Source organism: Magallana gigas, chromosome 7, assembly GCF_963853765.1.
Source record: "Magallana gigas chromosome 7, xbMagGiga1.1, whole genome shotgun sequence".
Lineage (NCBI taxonomy): Eukaryota > Metazoa > Mollusca > Bivalvia > Ostreida > Ostreidae > Magallana > Magallana gigas.
This window is the reverse complement of record NC_088859.1, coordinates 40,109,651-40,124,965: the sequence shown is the minus strand read 5'-3', so window position 1 is coordinate 40,124,965 and position 15,315 is coordinate 40,109,651. Positions and strand designations below refer to the sequence as shown.

Sequence of the window (15,315 nt, the reverse complement as noted above, 5' to 3'; positions counted from 1 at the left end):
TAACCTTATATGAAATATCAACTTTATATATGCATCATTTCAAAAGTTAGAGAGTGGAAACTTAGAATTTCCCATACTTTCCTATGTTGAAGAGGCAAAACTCAATCAACAGACCGACACCAAATTCAAACCCAACCTGTATTTTCTTGTAAATAACCTACATATGAAATATCAGCTTTATACATTCATCCCTTCAAATGTTGGAGAGCAGAAACTGAGAATTTCTCATTTTTTTTCTAAGTTCAAGAGGCATCATCAACTGCCTGTTGCCCAATCCTGTTGTTCAATCAATGTTTCAACTCTGCACACTTGACAGGTCCGATTATAATCCATAATAAACAGGGACATTACGCATATATAACAAAAAAGAAATATAAAAAACAATCATTTTATTGCATGAACAAAACTAGTTCGAACATTACATCAAAGCATCTGCCCTGGGTGAAATAAAAGAGGTCAATCAAGAGGCAAAATTCTTTTCTGACTTGAGACATTCCTTGTTAAAATTGCAACAATTAACTTTAAAATAATAGTCAAAATCTGTTCCTCTTATCTGAGCATAGTTAGAACCAGCAAGAGATACAGGTAGTGAAATGTGTCACGTTGCACAAACACAAGAATTATCTCACATGGCACTTTCTAAGTAATACTCTAAATGGTCATGACACATGAATAAAAAAATATGCAAGCATGAACAAGCATGAACTCTTACTAGTCAAGAATATATTTGTTAATTCCCGAAAAAATACCAATAATTCAATCCAGAATGCAATAAACAAATTAAGACAAAACAAAAAGAAAATTACATAAACTTTCTTGTGCCAACATTTGCATAAAAATAAACACGTTAACCATAGGTATGCAATTAATAAAATGTAATGTTTTCTTGTCTTTGATAGTTTAAAATATTAGCAAAGACCAATAAACCTTTGTCTCTTAAGATCAAGCAAAATGCAACTTGAAATTGTCAAGTAACAATGCTACTGTTACACAAACTTTCTTTTGAAACCTTCAACTAACAAATTGTACATATAAGTACTGTACCTTTCTTCCATTTAAGATTCATTCCTAACAATAGCTTTCAAAATATCAAAACTGAACATGTACATAACAAGTACCTTTTTGAAAATGTCCACACACTAAAACATTCTTTCTGAATGTATAACTATAGAGGATTCATTCTAACAACTTTTTTCTTAATTGTGTCCCACTTTCTGTACTGAATTTTTCCTCCATTTTTTTTACTTTGTTCAATAGCGTATTTACAGGCCTTCATTCCAGGGCATTTCTTTCCAATGTATTCTGAAAGATATTCCCGCAATTCCTGTTCTTCATCTTTTGACCACTGAACACGAGTAACTAAAAATAGAAATTTGAAAACAGTTTGATAATTTCTTCTACAAAACATTTTAAGTGAAGCAATATTTATTTACTAAGTAAAATATACAGCCCAGTTAAGGATCTATATATTCATCCTCTCATTATTTTTTTCCTGGAAAAACCCTTAATTACAAAAAATCATTATACCTTTATTCGTGGACCTTCGGCCAAAGTCATTGTCTAAAACTGAAACAATAGGATTTTCTGAAAGAGAAAAAAATCGATATATAAAATAAAAGGACATTGACAATAAAATCATACATCTTGACAATTTCAATTTGTTACCTGATGTTGCATCTAACGCATCTACATGATCATTGCTTTCATCATTGGTATCTACTAGATCATTGCTGTCATTAGTGGTGTCTGAATCACCAAGGATATCTAAAAAGAATTCATCAAAATTTACACCCTTTCTTACAAGAACTGCTATAAAAGAGAAAAAATAATTTCTCTGTTTCTTGTTTTTCGTGCGTCATAAAATCATCATGATGCTGTAAACTTTGCAAGCAAGTTTGTAATTTGGAATGATCTTTTAACACAAATGGCTTCAATGATTTGGTCATGTGATCAATCAAGTCCTTTTATGAGAAAACACAAAGAAGAGACTTTAAGACCTAAAGCTGAACATGACTCATATATTACATATGCCATAGTTCTCGATGCGCGCCGCTCTCCCTTAACATTTATATGAGAAGTTGACTACTAAACACTTTAGTTTGCTGTGTAGGTCTCGCCTGCATTGACGTACTAATCTCTGTGGAGATTCGGCTTGGAATGATACACCGAATCTCGGGACAGTCCTTCAATATTTACATGTACGTCTGGAAATTCAGCCCTACCTTAGATCAATTGTCACAGTTAATTAAAATCAAGATTCTTTTGTGGTATTCCTGCAGTGATTACTGCTTCAGTGTTACATTTTGAACCTTATTCTATAAAATTTTTATTTCTATCCTAACAGTGATTTTTCCCTAATTTACACAGCTGGCTAATTTGTTTTGAATCTCTATTATGCTCTTCATCATCGGGAGGCTTGAAGCTGATGCTCAGTAGTACACATTGATGCAAGTTGTCAAATGACTTTAATTGAACTCTTTAGTTTGAAAAAGGTACAAAAATGATAGATTGAATGGAAGCAAATAAGCTGGATCGAGAAATTGTTGGAATAAACCTTTCAAATCAATTGATTTAGATATTTGAAAAGAAGAATGTTTTGTGTGCAAAACTGAAGCAGGCAAGCTGCATGAATATCTCGATTTTTACAGCGACACTAGACCTAAGGTATAGGCGAATTTCCAAACATAAATTGGGTGATGGCGTCAGTCCAAATATCTAGCCGAGCCGAATCTCCACAGGGATTTTGGACATACATCTTGTATTGTTTACCATTGTTAATTAGATTTGATAAAATTATCAGATAAACGCAGGCACAGTACCGTCAACGCGGATCCCGTATTTACCCCCCCCCCTCTGCGGTTAGTTAATCCTTTCCGTGTTACACCATCGCAGTTAATTCCTTGCGGTTCTCACTGCAGCCATTTCAAACCGCGGCGGTGTGACCTTCCGTTAAATAATTTTTACCTGTGTGCTGCAAGACAGTATAACAGCCTGCTGTTAGTAAAGATCGGTCCCGGTATTGTCAGTATTTTAATTAAAATGATAAAAGATAAAAAAAATAAAATCACCCTGTTGCAATTTTCAAAAGTTATAACTATTGATGTTTAAAAAAGAAAGTTATATCTGTTTATTTTTCTTTTTACACGAGTTATATCTTAACAAACTTGATACATGTATATAAAACTGTTTTAATAATAAGTACGTTCTTTTTTGATTACTTTATCAGAATGATTTGATTTGTAAGAATTAAAATTGTGTTATCAACTCGGGGCATGTTTTAGGCACAATTTCTCAATGCTCAAGTCAGCTTTAGCCTATCCCTCGACGGCACGTGCTACACGATTTTAATTTACCTTCGATCAACGGCCTGTACAACACTGTTCCTTTTGAGGGTCTTCCACTTTTTCTTACAATAAGCCAGAAGACGAAGATTTAAAGTGTATTATTGTAGACTGTCCAGTTTGGTATCTCATTCATCAAGTTCAAATTTGTTGGGGAAATTAGTTTTTAAGAAAAGCGATACTTTTCAAGTGTCCACAAAATTGAAACATTTTGAAGTTGTACGCATGGATGAGGTTTGTCAATCACAAAACACAAGAAATGATCGCGATTTATAATATACACAAAAGAGGAAATGTATACATCAATAAGTTTGCATTTGATTTTTTAAAATATAATTCGAGATGTATGCATTAAATTAAATGTACGGCAGTGTTGTTTCGATGAGCTACCTAACCGCGGGGGTATGCAGTTTTACCTGAGATACCTGCTTTAAACCACATTGAAATTTGGACCGCAGGGGTGCGCGGAAAATACGGGATCCGCGTTGACGGTACTGTATATGACTGTGCAATGGAAGATTAAAAACATCAGAAATAAAAGTCAATGCAATAAGTTTATAAAGAATATGCACGTTAAACCAAAAAGAATTGTGCAAACATTACAGCAACAAATGAATATAGCATGTCAGACATGAGGTTTAGGACTGCAGTCAGTTGTAATTAAATCAAAGGATTTATATACTGGGTTTTTCAAAGTCCTTTACAGCTTACTATGTAAAATACATTTTTATCTCGGTAACTGAATAGCAGGTTTACTATTAGATACTCACATTGTTTGGTGAGTAACTGCATGGTTAACCTAGTACACATTTAGTCATTTACAACACTACAATTTAACATATTAATGCACTTGATCATTCCTACAGCACATCTCAACAAAATAAAATTTACCTTCAAACTGTATGTCCCTTAAATTTTTTCCAGCAAATTTGGAAACACTGTTAGTCTCTTGCATCAGCATGAGTTTTGATATTTCAATTCTTTCTATCATTCCAGATGTGGCTCTGTAATGAATTGCATGGACTTTTTGCGTATGCCCTAAATGCTGACAAAGCCACTTCATTTCATGATCTTGAAGGCCAATCACCTATAAAGTAAAAAAATATAATCTTTACAAAAATAAGAGAGACTTGTTACTTAAAGTGGGCATGGTCAAAAACTGATTTTCAGATTGCTTTAAGACACATCTAATCATCATCCAAAATTTGAGTGTCAGTCATTGATATATAAGCAACACAGAGCTCACAATTCAATGTATATAAAAAAAAATTCAGCTCATTTGATTTAATTTGAGTGCTGAATAGATGAAAGATTGATCACTTTAAATGCCTTATGAAAGCATTGTAAACAATAAAATATTTTCAATAAAAATTATATTGAGTAAAACCTTTTAAATTGAATGTAAACTGGATGTTGCTCTAACCTCAAACTACAGATTTGAAAATCAAAGATATAATACCAAATAACAAGTAAATGTTATTTCACAAGACTTTGAGAAATGTTGAATCTTAAATTGAGGGAAGAACCACTCAGATATGCAAAAGTTTATATGCTATTCTGTATATATACAACACATTTTTTGTTTGCACTACAATGCACATTTACCTGAGCGATGGTCGCACAGTGTTTTCTCAAGTTAGTGCAGTAGATAAGATGTGGAGATCTCAAATTAGCTTTTTCTTTGATGTCATCTAGGGCCTCACCCGCCTTCACAACACCATTTGCTACAAAAAAGTTATTATTGAATAAAAGAGAACAAGAGCTCTGTAAACAGAGCATAAGCTTGTGAAGTGTTATCATTTAAAGTATAATTTCTACTTAGCCTTTGAGGTGTGGACATGCACAAGCGATGCTAATTCCCCTCTGTAACAAGCTAGTGAGCAGAAAGCAAGAGCACCACAAAGCGAAGCATCCCCTCGCAACATGAATTTTGTTTTTAGCTTAAGTTTGGACACACCAAACAGTAGTGGTAATATATATCCTCTAGGAATAAGGAGTTAATGAAATTACTTTAACATAATATTACTTGCCTCTATAATCTTTAGGCTATTTGGAATGATATGCAGTGTAGTACACACCTTCTCCTCAAAATCAAAATATCTTTAGGTGTATCCTAAGTTACATCAGCAAAGGGCAGTGACACATGCAAAGTACGAGTGTGAATTTATATTGGCTTTTACCAATTTAACTATGGATACACGAAATAGATATTTAAAAACTGTTTTGTATCATAGTTTACTCAAAAAGTTTACATTTGGACACAATATTTTCTAATAATTATTCTTTATTAAATTAAACAACTGAACTCCAATGAGATAAAAGTTCAAGTCATACGATTAAAATATTTCCTGCTGTGCCATGCAAATTTTGCATTGTTTTGTTGGCAGTCAATAAAAGTGGACACTTAAAATGATATGAATCTAGAGTTTGAGAGTCAGACCCTAAACCTGGCTGATGTAAACTTTCTTTTAAAAACAATGTAGCAAGTTGACTCTCTGCCGCACCAGTGTGTAATGAAATTGATATAAATCAACTACAAATGAGAACAATTTAGCAGGGTGCGTGGTCTATCAATTTATCTTACTTTGTTAAACCCGAAAGGAGTAAGATTTGTTAACATTGTTAACAACATTGAAATCCAAGCCTTAATTAAAAGTTAGGAAGAATATGTTTAGGCCTTGACTAAGTGTTTGGATCAATGGATTCCTCCCCCTATCCAGCATGAATGTGGTTGTGAAGTTCCTAGCACTTTGAGTTATATTACCAATTCTTTGCTTCAATAACTGCTGCTTTATTTGTGAGAAAAACATTGTCTGCAACTAAGATGGATGCAGTTTGAATCTTTTTTATTTAAGGGGAATAACAAATATTCTGTAAAAATACTATATGAAGAAGAAACTTTCATATTTAAATTTGATGCAATGTTTTGCATCAATATTTAAGGGTCCTCCAGAATTCATGACCTGTAATTTTTATGGCAGTACATCACAATATGTCAAATTAAACATATTATTATCAAATTATTTGTCCAACTTCTTAGCTCTGTGGATTTTATTCACTGGAAGAACCTTAGATTGGTTACACGTAGTTTTGCTGTAGAATAAGCACTGCCCACTGCTGTTGCATCTTCACTTATTTATAGTCAATTTTAAAGAAAAACTACCACCTTGATACAAATGGTCATAAATGTTTGAAAAGATTTCATTGTGCCAATTGCCTGTCAATATCTCCAGCACTGAGCAATGATAACAACGTTTTAATAGCTGTATCAAACAATTTTTTACTATTGGTAATGCATGATTACATGCATTGACAATATTTAACTCTTAATAAAATAGGGCCATATACATGGGTAGTTCTTTGTATTGCAACATGTATGTTTTAATGTCGCTTACCAGTATTTGCAAACAAGTAAGGATTTCCTGGTTTAACTCCACCCTTTCTTCTGGCAGTAGGATTGGCCAAATATTGTAATATTGGCAGGACTTCTTTAGGGCAAATAACTGGCACTCGTTTTCCAGTCTACAGAAATTTTAATTAAATATAAACATGAAACACAGTTTTAATATATATGACCATTTTAGATTGCACAAACTACTGAATGATTTTAAAAAAGCACCACCATTTATAGTCTACATGTACCAGACGGTATACAAAGTTGAAATAATTTACAGTCTTCGGGTTGTGCACTTCTCCTCTGTGATTGGTAGAAAATACATGATGTGAAAATTTACATTTATTTCATTGGTCTAATGCTGTTCGGCACAAGGGAGATAATTTTCCGATACTCTAATTTATGTACAAATTAAGAATTTCATAGATTTTCAATCTTAAAAAGAGAGAAAACAAATAAAGTTATAAAATAGCTAAGAATGAAGTTCAGGCTTTCATTTTATTGAATTTTAAAGCAATATTCTATAATATTCATTGGATATTTGTTCTGTTCCTTTTTTATCTTCATGTAAATACCGTAAAATTTGATATGGTAAGGCTAATATCAGTAAAAACAAATTGCAGATTTGATACATGTATATTAAAATGGACCACATGCCATGACACATAGAGGAAGGTGATATTTATGTAAAATAGAATTAATGTTCTTTGATAACTAATTGCTTTAGTTTGTGCTCAAGATGGTAAGCTTTTTTAAAAAGCTATACTTGTTCTTAAAATTATCAAAAAGAGAGATAAAGAGAGAAAATATCTTCCTCCAATGTTATCACTCAATTAAGACAAGTACACTTAAATTGTAGAAAGTATATGTTGCATGTTCCTGCAAAGAAACCATCCAATCTCGTGCAATAGGGTATCTAATATTGTAAGTTGCAACAATTTGATAATTTAACAAATTTCTTTACAGCACACCCACCCACCCACAATTAACACAAGTAAATTAAGGCAAGTATAAAGTCTACCATACAAAGAAGGGCCCACCTTAAGATTGGAATTCCCCACATGTAAGCCTTTCAACTGTCGCTAGAGTTTGAAGTTAAGAAAGGTATGTCTGTTGAACGTTATAGTTTAAACAGATCCTAATATAAATGATGCACAAAAAAGCACACAGAGAAAATTACGATGCAACATGTTTATTATTTAACAATTGTCAGACTTGAATATATAGCCTTCTTCACAATAGGCTATTGCTTTGGCCTTTTAAATCACAAGGGTCAGAATTTTATTAAAAACCAACTATAAAAAAGTTTTATGTCATACAACTCTTGAAATACTGCTACATTTGGTCATTATATTTATAAGGAAGTTATTTGTCCAAAATAAAAAACATTAATATTTATTTATTTGTTTGATGTACTCAGACCCACAATTTTCATGTAGTTCTTTTTTTTTCAATTGTATATAATAATCTTGCTATAAATCACAGAGTACATATACATGCATGTTTTATTTTTTTTTTAAGACAGTTAAACACTTTCATTTATTAAAGATCATTTATCAATCTAAATGAGTTTTGAACATGACTTTGACAGTTTGTATTTCTTTGCAATCAAAAAAATAAAATAAAAATCAAATTCAAAAATGAATATGCTGAAAAAAATAATTAGGTAGAAGCAATTTTGATGGGTCAGTACCAGAACATTAAACAGATATATTTTTAGTTTAGCTCTAAATGCATTTTTAAGCATATGTGAAAATTGAAAAAGTAGTTGAAAGGCCTACCATTTGGGTCATGGTCTACATACATGAAAGAGATACCAGATTTGACATTTGAACAGTTTTGCATTGTAAGGAGGTGCCATATGATACCCTTACTAATAACTGATGCAACAAAAAAATCATACATCATGGTTTAGGTACAAGAAATCTCAAGACAGAAGAAAATCATACATGATAATTTTTATAGAAGCTTCCTTGCTTAACATAACCATATAGTTTGCATGCTAAATGTCTAATTTCCCAATTTATCTTCCCCTCCTGCTATAGATGCAACACTATATAACGTCATGATACTCCAAGTAGTTTCAGAGTTCAAATGTTACTGCATGACGGACAAAAACAGATAGAAAAAGGTCACTTGAGTGGTTATCTTATACCAGGTAAATATAAACAATTGCAATACCTTTCCGCGAACTTCAATAACATGCTGGGTGTCCAACATTTGTTTTTCTAAATCCGTCAAATCCAGGCGTAAAGATTTGTCCACAGCAGACATTTCTTTTGATCTGTTTTCGTAGCATTTCAAACTGCAGTGAAACAATTTTTTTTAATAGATTCGCTGAACTCGGGTCTCTTAAAATCTATATCTCAAAAAACATTAAGAGAAGGAAGCAAAATCAAAATTTTTTGTCTATTAAGTCTTAAAATAAACAAAGCTTCACCCTTACTTTTTTGTATCAAATTATAGTTAAAACTGTAACCATAAAAATTCATGTAAGTATACTATAGGGCCACTTTCAGATGTAGTGTAAAAATAATGTCCGCCACAAAACGGTGGCTGCTAAAAAGTATTAAACAAGTTATGAAGAAACTGATACCCATTAAATTGTTTGTTTCTTCATTTATACAGTAAAACTTATCTAATCCGACTTGGGTTGGTTCTGAAAAGTTTCGCTGAATTAGACAACATCCGGTTTGGAGGACATTGCAGAAATTTAATTCAATATTGACTAACATATATTTTTTTGATGTATTTGATACATCTAATTTTTTTCAGCCTGAAAGCGGAAACAAACCTATTTTTTTTTAGGCCTAAGTAGAATCGTGGGTCTCAGAACGACAGAAATCGATCGTCGGCGACAATCAATTCATCATTATAAATAATATGAAATACGTTCTTAACAAAAAGAGAAACAATAGCCGACTTCCCTATGTTGATTGTCTATAATATGGACGTCACATAAGTGATATTTTTAAATCCAATTCAACTATTTATTACAGAGTTTTTAATTGATTTGTTAGAAAATAAAGGATTAACAAATATTTATGGACAATAACTGTCATTTAATATTTTGTATTAATAAAGAAAACAATTGCTCAAAATGAGCGTCATTTTGTTCTTCATTAAAATTTTGCTGTCATGTCATACTTTTCTTAAACTATATCTGAAACAAGCCATATAGGCAACATTGTTATTACCTTAAAGCCTCAAGTTCCCCAGGTCTTCGACGGTTGTACAATAGAAGTCGACTTTCGGAGAGTATAACTCCTTTTCTATAATTATCTGGAGTCATATTTTCCACATCAAAATTGGTAAGTTCATTTGTGATGTGCTTTGCTAATTTTGCAATGTCTTCAGGATCTGGTAGACTCTTTTGAGCATTAAAATGACGCTCATTCAGGGTTGATTTTGCAATTTTTGTTACTTTAACAGTCCATTCTAACTTCATCAGGTTTAGAAAGTTTGAAGCATCTAAACGCCCTTGTTCCTCTCCAGATTTTATACTGTTTCCAAGTTTCACAGACGCTAAACGACAAAGGTCAAACCCAATTTTTAAAGCCGTGCTTGGGTGGTCCAAGTCATATTCATCAGATTCCTCCTTGTCAACACCATCACAAGCCTTAAGTGCACAAGACACAAAAACATCAAAATATTTTGGTACCAGAAAATCCGACATACTAAGAGATAGGTTTGTTGTTTCTCGAACAAGGAGAAGGAGGCGTCCAGCAAGTCGCATGTGGTAACTCGCATAATGTTTTCGTTTTCTTTTATTATCTATGTTTTTACTGAGCCATATATCTCCAAGCATCAGAATAATGTGGTCCTCCAAAACACAGTCTGTAATGCTGTCTCTTCTCATCGCTGGAAGAACTTCTTTTTGAAGAATTTTTGAACTTTCTGGAATGATTTTTCCTGCCATAACTTTAGCCTGAATGATAACAGACCCTTTGCTCTGGAAATATGAACCTGTCTTAAACGCTGGACAAGAGGTCCTATGAGTTGCAACTGATTTCTCAAGCTGAATCCATTCAAAACATTCCGGACAAGGCCCATATTGTTTCAGACTGAATTTATTCTGGGTTCTTCTTGAAAGTAGTATTTCGCCCTCACCTTTTTGAAGAACAGACATATTGTGGATATTGTCTCCCTTATTGCGAATCAGGGTAACTTTTCTATTGATTTCCTTCATAAGGTCAGTTTTCTCTTCTGTGTTGCAGAACTCTTTTTTCTGTTTCATGGTTTTAATTTCTTGTACCTCTTTTTTGTTGGCATGTTTATTCTCAATGTGAGTTTGGATGTTTGAATAAAGGTCATGACAAAACATACATGAATGAACAAGGTCGTATGTTCTTCCGGTTTTTGATCTTTCATTATTTCCTTTTTGGAACTTTTTGATAAAAATGTTCGGATACTCTATGTCGAAGTCACATTCTTCACGTGACAGAGTTTTTTTTCTTTTTAGAGGAGAATTCATATTTTCAAGACTTGTTTTTTTTCTTTTTTGAGGAGAATTCATATTTTCAATACTCTTTAGAACTTGATGATTGCCCTTTTTAGGAACACTTTTGTCAACATCTGGAAGGTTTTCATCGTTTTCACTTTCACTTGATGCGTTATCAGAATCGCTTTTACTCGATGAGTTATCAGGATCACTATCTGAATCAATCCAAGATTCATCAGAATCATCCATATCAGACTCTGACTCTCCATCATTAAACTCTACAGCTGACTGATGAGGGTGGTCACCTACAGAAGAAGATATAAACAGAGTCATCTTCATCAGATATCAATTTCAAACAACAATCATCCTAATTAACATAGTCAGATATCTCACCTGCATGTGCATTTTCATGGAGAGACTCAATCACTGCATCAACAGAACTGGATCCTTTATCTGACTCTCCATCATTAAACTCTACATCCGACTGATGAGGGTGGTCACCTACAGAAGAAGATATAAACAGAGTCATCTTCATCAGATATCAATTTCAAACAACAATCATCCTAATTAACATAGTCAGATATCTCACCTGCATATGCATCTTCAAGAAGAGACTCAATCACTGCATCAACAGAACCCAATTCTTTATCTGACTCTCCATCATTAAACTCTACATCAGACTGATGAGGGTGGTCACCTACAGAAGAAAATATAAACCGAGTCATCTTCATCAGATATCAATTTCAAACAACTATTGCCTCAGTTAGCATAGTCAGATATCTCACCTGCATGTGCATCTCCAAGGTAAGACGCAATCACTGCATCAACAGAAGCAGATCCTTTATCTGATTCTGCGTCAATAAACTCTACATCCGACTGATGAGGGTGGTCACCTACAGAAGAAGATATAAACAGAGTCATCTTCATCAGATATCAATATCCAACAACTATTGCCTCAGTTAGCATAGTAAGATATCTCACCTGCATATGCATCTCCAAGGTAAGACTCAATCACTGCATCAACAGAAGCAGATCCTTTATCTGATTCTGCGTCAATAAACTCTACATCCGACTGATGAGGGTGATCGCCTACAGAAGAAGATATAAATAATCATCTTCATCAGATATCAATTTCAAACAACTATTGTCTCAGTTAGCATAGTCAGATATCTCACCTGCATGTTCATCTTCAAGAAGAGACTCAATCACTGCATCAACACAACTGGATCCTTTATCTGCCTCTCCAAAATTAAACTCTACATCTGACTGATGAGGGTGGTCACCTACAGAAGAAGATATAAACAGAGTCATCTTCATCAGATATCAATTTCAAACAACTATTGCCTCAGTTAGCATAGTAAGATATCTCACCTGCATGTTCATCTTCAAGGACAGACTCAATCACTGCATCAACAGAACCAGATCCTTCATCCGACTCTCCATCATTAAACTCTACATCTGACTGATGAGGGTGGTCACCTACAGAAGAAAATATAAACAGAGTCATCTTCATCAGATATCAAATTCTGTCAACTATTGCATTAGTTGGCAGTCAGAATTCTCACCTGTATGTGATCCTTTATCTGACTCTTCATTTTGTGCATCTTCAAGAAGAGACTCAATCACTGCATCAACAGAACTGGATCCTTTATCTGACTCTCCGCCATTTAACTCTACAGCTGACTGATGAGATTGGGCACCTACAGAAGAAGATATAAACAGAGTCATCTTCATCAGATATCAATTTCCAACAGCTATTGCCTCAGTTAGCAAAGTAAGATATCTCACCTGCATGTGCATCTTCAAGAAGAGACTCAATCACTGCATCAACAGAACCCAATCCTTCATCCGACTCTCCATCATTAAACTCTACATCTGACTGATGAGGGTGGTCACCTACAGAAGAAGATATAAACAGAGTCATCTTCATCAGATATCAATTTCCAACAACTATTGCTTCAGTTAGCATAGTCAGATATCTCACCTGCATATGCATCTTCAAGGACAGACTCAATCACTGCATCAACAGAACCAGATCCTTTATATGACTCTCTGCCATTAAACTCTACTACATCTGACTGATGAGGGTGGTCACCTACAGAAGAAGATATAAACACAGTCATCTTCATCAGATATCAATATCCAACAATTATTGCCCTAGTTAGCATAGTAAGATATCTCACCTGCATGTTCATCTTCAAGGACAGACTCAATCACTGCATCAACAGAACCAGATCCTTTATATGACTCTCTGCCATTAAACTCTACTACATCTGACTGATGAGGGTGGTCACCTACAGAAGAAGATATAAACCGAGTCATCTTCATCAGATATCAATATCCAACAAGGCAACAACTATTGCTTCAGTTAGCATAGTAAGATATCTCACCTGCATGTGCATCTTCAAGGACAGACTCAATCACTGCATCAACAGAACCCAATCCTTCATCCGACTCTCCATCATTAAACTCTACTACATCTAACTGATGAGGGTGGTCACCTACAGAAGAAAATATAAACAGTCATCTTCATCAGATATCAAATTCTATCAACTATTGCACTAGTTGGCATAGTCAGAAATCTCACCTGCATGTGATCCTTTATCTGACTCTTCATTTTGTGCATCTTCAAGAAGAGACTCAATCACTGCATCAACAGAAATGGATCCTTTATCTGACTCTCCACCATTTAACTCTACAGCTGACTGATGAGATTGGGCACCTACAGAAGAAGATATAAACAGAGTCATCTTCATCAGATATCAATTTCCAACAGCTATTACCTCAGTTAGCAAAGTAAGATATCTCACCTCCATGTGCATCTTCAAGGACAGACTCAATCACTGCATCAACAGAACCCAATCCTTCATCCGACTCTCCATCATTAAACTCTACATCTGACTGATGAGGGTGGTCACCTACAGAAGAAGATATAAACAGAGTCATCTTCATCAGATATCAATTTCCAACAGCTATTGCCTCAGTTAGCAAAGTAAGATATCTCACCTGCATGTGCATCTTCAAGGACAGACTCAATCACTGCATCAACAGAACCCAATCCTTCATCCAACTCTCCATCATTAAACTCTACATCTGACTGATGAGGGTGGTCACCTACAGAAGAAAATATAAACCGAGTCATCTTCATCAGATATCAATTTCCAACAACTATTGCCTCAGTTAGCATAGTCAGATATCTCACCTGCATATGCATCTTCAAGGACAGACTCAATCACTGCATCAACAGAACCAGATCCTTTATATGACTCTCTGCCATTAAACTCTACTACATCTAACTGATGAGGGTGGTCACCTACAGAAGAAGATATAAACCGAGTCATCTTCATCAGATATCAATATCCAACAACTATTGCTTCAGTTAGCATAGTCACATATCTCACCTGCATGTGCATCTTCAAGGACAGACTCAATCACTGCATCAACAGAACCAGATCCTTTATATGACTCTCTGCCATTAAACTCTACTACATCTAACTGATGAGGGTGATCGCCTACAGAAGAAAATATAAACCGAGTCATCTTCATCAGATATCAATATCCAACAACTATTGCTTCAGTTAGCATAGTCACATATCTCACCTGCATGTGCATCTTCAAGGACAGACTCAATCACTGCATCAACAGAACCAGATCTTTTATATGACTCTCTGCCATTAAACTCTACTACATCTGACTGATGAGGGTGGTCACCTACAGAAGAAGATATAAACCGAGTCATCTTCATCAGATATCAATATCCAACAACTATTGCCTCAGTTAGCATAGTCAGATATCTCACCTGCATATGCATCTTCAAGGACAGACTCAATCACTGCATCAACAGAACCCAATCCTTCATCCGACTCTCCATCATTAAACTCTACATCTGACTGATGAGGGTGGTCACCTACAGAAGAAGATATAAACAGAGTCATCTTCATCAGATATCAATTTCCAACAGCTATTGCCTCAGTTAGCAAAGTAAGATATCTCACCTGCATGTGCATCTTCAAGGACAGACTCAATCACTGCATCAACAGAACCCAATCCTTCATCCAACTCTCCATCATTAAACTCTACATCTGACTGATGAGGGTGGTCACCTACAGAAGAAAATATAAACCGAGTCATCTTCATCA

General features: G+C 34.4%; 1 protein-coding gene and 1 long non-coding RNA gene across 2 annotated transcripts; both read right to left on the bottom strand.

Moving 5' to 3' along the window:
* Nucleotides 1–372: 372 nt before the first annotated feature.
* On the bottom strand, nt 373–14,122 carry LOC136269940 (uncharacterized). Its single transcript, XM_066065856.1, has 21 exons — nt 13,987–14,122; nt 13,764–13,898; nt 13,567–13,677; nt 13,360–13,470; nt 13,161–13,271; nt 12,965–13,072; nt 12,742–12,876; nt 12,548–12,655; nt 12,352–12,459; nt 12,158–12,265; nt 11,962–12,069; nt 11,766–11,873; nt 11,570–11,677; nt 9,933–11,481; nt 8,917–9,040; nt 6,737–6,863; nt 4,947–5,065; nt 4,233–4,428; nt 1,666–1,764; nt 1,528–1,584; nt 373–1,359 (listed from the first exon to the last, which is right to left on the bottom strand). Exons 1-21 carry the CDS (start codon nt 14,120–14,122, stop codon nt 1,166–1,168), a joined length of 3,960 nt encoding a protein of 1,319 aa, XP_065921928.1. The 3' UTR covers nt 373–1,165.
* Nucleotides 14,123–14,374: 252 nt separating this feature from the next.
* On the bottom strand, nt 14,375–15,079 carry LOC136270003 (uncharacterized). The gene is made up of 4 exons (XR_010707636.1): nt 14,976–15,079; nt 14,777–14,887; nt 14,578–14,688; nt 14,375–14,489 (listed from the first exon to the last, which is right to left on the bottom strand). It is a non-coding gene; the product is annotated as an uncharacterized lncRNA (long non-coding RNA).
* Between the last annotated feature and the right edge of the window lie 236 nt (nt 15,080–15,315).